The sequence below is a fragment of the Arachis ipaensis genome, chromosome B01, assembly GCF_000816755.2.
Source record: "Arachis ipaensis cultivar K30076 chromosome B01, Araip1.1, whole genome shotgun sequence".
In the NCBI taxonomy this organism is placed as follows: domain Eukaryota; kingdom Viridiplantae; phylum Streptophyta; class Magnoliopsida; order Fabales; family Fabaceae; genus Arachis; species Arachis ipaensis.
In genome coordinates, this window is record NC_029785.2 from 136,216,673 (window position 1) to 136,220,310 (window position 3,638).

The 3,638-nt window shown below is 39.1% G+C and overlaps 1 protein-coding gene across 1 annotated transcript; it reads left to right on the forward strand.

Moving 5' to 3' along the window:
- On the forward strand, positions 154 to 3,340 carry LOC107642419 (AP2-like ethylene-responsive transcription factor AIL5). The gene is made up of 8 exons (XM_016345773.2): positions 154 to 700; positions 789 to 871; positions 1,482 to 1,490; positions 1,642 to 1,730; positions 1,814 to 1,887; positions 1,964 to 2,014; positions 2,116 to 2,192; positions 2,436 to 3,340. Exons 1-8 carry the CDS (start codon positions 288 to 290, stop codon positions 3,062 to 3,064), a joined length of 1,425 nt encoding a protein of 474 aa, XP_016201259.1. The 5' UTR covers positions 154 to 287; the 3' UTR covers positions 3,065 to 3,340.

Consider the following 3,638-nt stretch of genomic DNA (forward strand, 5'->3'; position numbering starts at 1 on the left):
TAACATATTTTTAACTTAAATTTTTAAATATTAATGACAAAAATAATAAATTGTTCTAATTCTATAGTATTTCTTATATGAGACCTCGTTTTTCGTGTAACCCTAACCGAGTCTCACTCTCTCTCTCTCTCAAATACATGCCTCTATATCTGTGTCATAATCTCAGACTTCTTCTTCAACCTCTCATTCCTTTCTCTCTCTCTATAGATTCTAGTAAGTAATATAAGGGATCGTCGCAGTTTCCAAAGACAGCAACATCTCACCAACTTGGGGAACCGGAACATAATATGGACTCTTCCTCTTCTTTCTCTCTCTCCAACCACTCTTCTTCCTCTCCTCTCTCCCTCTTCCACCCCTCCTTCACCGACGCCGCCGATGTCCGATCAACTAACCTCTCCATATTCACCGGGGTCCCCAAGTTCGAGGACTTCCTCGGTGCCTCCGCTGCAACTGCACCCACCGCCACAGCACCATGTGCACCACCGCCCCCGCCCCCGCCGCCGCCGCAGCTTGCTCGGTTCTCCACCGACAACAACGGCGTCGTATATGACTCTGAGCTGAAGACAACGATAACCGCCTGCTTCCCTGGCGGTTTCGGCGGCGGAGCTGCAACTGGCGCTGAACTGAGTCAGAGGCCATCTCCAAAGAAAACTGTGGACACCTTCGGCCAACGCACCTCCATCTACCGCGGAGTCACAAGGTTTATATATGAATCATATTTGCGTTTGCGTTATTCAAGGAAATAATAGAAAAAGAAAAAGAAATGTTTATTTGTGTTTGGTTATCAGACATAGATGGACAGGGAGATATGAAGCTCATCTATGGGATAACAGCTGCAGAAGGGAAGGGCAAAGTAGGAAAGGAAGACAAGGTAATAATATTATAAATATTATTATTATAACATTAACATTATTAAGCTTAGTTCATTAAATTCATCATCGTACTATTATCGCTATAAAAAATGTTTGGTAACAAAAAAAAATCAGGCAAAAACAGTCATAACTTGTCTTATTTAGCATTCATTAACTGTTGCGATAATTAATTAATATTAAATAAGACAAATTATAACTGTTTTTTTTTTTATCTAGCTATCGCTATATATGACCAGGTTTCACGTTTTATTTATTAATAATAACGGAAAAGAGAGGGGAGGGGGACTGTGTCTAACATGCGCGGGGGTTCACGGTGTCACCGGAATGTGGCGTTACGCTTCAAATCCCAACGCACAAAAAATTAAAAAATGTGAGAATTAACTAATGTTAAATAATTTAACATATTTAACAAGAATAAGAAAATAACAAAATGAGTGGCGGGACTAATATAATTTGACTAGTGGGATGATGATCATTATTGTTGCTACATAGTACATGCTAGTCTTGTGGCGAAGATTCTGACCGTGTTTTGGTTTTGTTTGTTTCTTTTGCGTGGCGAATGATTACTGACCGTGGATTCCTGTTCCTCATTATGCGTTCATTTCTCAGTTTATTTGGGTGAGTTCCCTTTTTTTTTATAAACTTTGACCACATGATGCATTTTGATTTACTTTACTGTGCTCAAGTGTGAAGTATATTCCCCCCACCCTCCCGTGTATTGAGATTCAGATTCTTGTCTAAGTTGAATGATTTTTCTCTAATAATGTAGGTGGCTATGACAAGGAAGAGAAAGCGGCCAGAGCTTATGATCTCGCTGCTCTCAAGTACTGGGGTCCAACCACTACCACCAACTTTCCGGTAACTACTTTACTATAATTAAGGATCCCCTTTCATTACACAACACCCCCCTCTTTTTTAATCATTTTTCTTTTTACATACAGGTTTCCAACTATGAGAAGGAGCTAGAGGAAATGAAGAACATGACAAGACAAGAGTTTGTTGCTTCTCTAAGAAGGTATTTAATAATTTATACTAATAATATATATTTCACATTATTTCTATTTATGAGATATAATTTATTTTGTTAATAGGAAGAGCAGTGGATTCTCTAGGGGGGCGTCTATATACAGAGGAGTGACTAGGTATAATATATCCTATCATATCTATCTATGCATCTTGTACTTTATGCGGCCACATTTAATTTGTGTGTGGGAAAATGATGAAATTGCATGCGTTGTTTAAGGCACCACCAGCATGGGCGATGGCAGGCAAGAATAGGCAGAGTAGCCGGAAACAAAGACCTGTACCTTGGCACTTTCAGTGAGTAGCATCCATAGTTGAAAACTGTTAAATGATAATATAATCAAATTTATTAAATTATTTAACGATTTTTAATTATTAAATTCACAGCCGTTTTCACTTTATTTAAATATGAAAATGTTTCGTAACTAAAGAAAATCAGTCAAAAAGAATCCTAACTTGTGTTATTTAACATTTATTAATTGTTGCGACAATTAATGGATGTAATAGTATTTTGAATTGACGATGTGAAAGAATGAACAGGCACGCAAGAAGAAGCTGCAGAGGCTTATGACATTGCAGCAATAAAATTCAGAGGACTCAACGCAGTCACCAACTTCGACATGAGTCGCTACGACGTCAAGAGCATTGCTAGCAGCACCCTTCCCATCGGCGGACTATCAAACAAGAACAAGAACTCCGCCGATGACCCTGTCGTCAGTCAACCACCACCACCACCACCGCCACCTTCAAGCTCCACCCTCAGCTTCGCCATTCCCATCAAACAAGACCCGTCCGCAGATTACTGGTCCATCATAGGCTACTCCAATAACACACAGCTGGAAAGTGCCAGGGGTACAACTGTAATTGCACCAGCAGCAACCTCTTTTCCTCGTCCCAACAACAATGGCAATGGCATGATGGACTTCTCCGCTGCCCCTTCAGCGGACGGATTCTTGAACGGAGGAGGGATCTTTGTTCATCATCATCAACAAGAGAGTGGTGGTGGTTCATCACCATCTTCGGGTGGTTCTTCAATCCCATTGGCAACGCCAATATTTACCTTAAATAGCAACAATAATTATGAGAACTGGATTGGGCCAACACTGCACACATTCCAAGCTCATGCAAAACCCAGTCTCTTTCAAACGCCAATATTTGGAATGGAATGAGATCATGCACGGCTACACTTCAAAATGAGAGAATGAGAATCTGTGCATAATATAATGATGAAATCCTCCAAAGAAAGAAAGAAGGACTTGATTCAGTACTGACGAATCATAATTCGCTATAACTCTGCTGACACTCCTACTAACACACAGTTTCTTTCTTTATGTCTTGCATTTTCTTTTAATCGTTTTCGCCTTTAGCTTTTCTTAGTTCCTTGTTAATATACTGACATGATTTATGAGTATAATGGGAAAAATATTTGCTTTTGCTTCGTGAAACCACTCATCAACATTCAACACTATCTACCAATATTCTTGGACTAGTTGTTACACTGCCATAATTAATCGATTTCTTCAAGTAGGGTCACATTCACGTGTTGATGCTGCAAATTTGCAGTTTTTGATCGATTTCAAACCCATCCTCTTTCGGCACCGCTTGTTTCACCTACTAGATTATAGCTGTTGGATTGTCTAGTCAATATAAACTAAAATTGCTAGTTTTCAAACTTTTCTCAATAAATAATACAATAATATACCATTGTTATTCCATTTGAGCATAAAGTTATGTTCAATTTTA

Excerpts from the sequence above, each read along its gene's own strand:
- LOC107642419 (XM_016345773.2), top strand. The coding sequence starts at position 288 with ATGGACTCTTCCTCTTCTTTCTCTCTCTCCAACCACTCTTCTTCCTCT. Across the intron at positions 1,888-1,963 it reads TTTGTTGCTTCTCTAAGAAG|GAAGAGCAGTGGATTCTCTA; the intron begins GTATTTAATAAT and ends TTTTGTTAATAG. Across the intron at positions 2,193-2,435 it reads CCTGTACCTTGGCACTTTCA|GCACGCAAGAAGAAGCTGCA; the intron begins GTGAGTAGCATC and ends AAGAATGAACAG.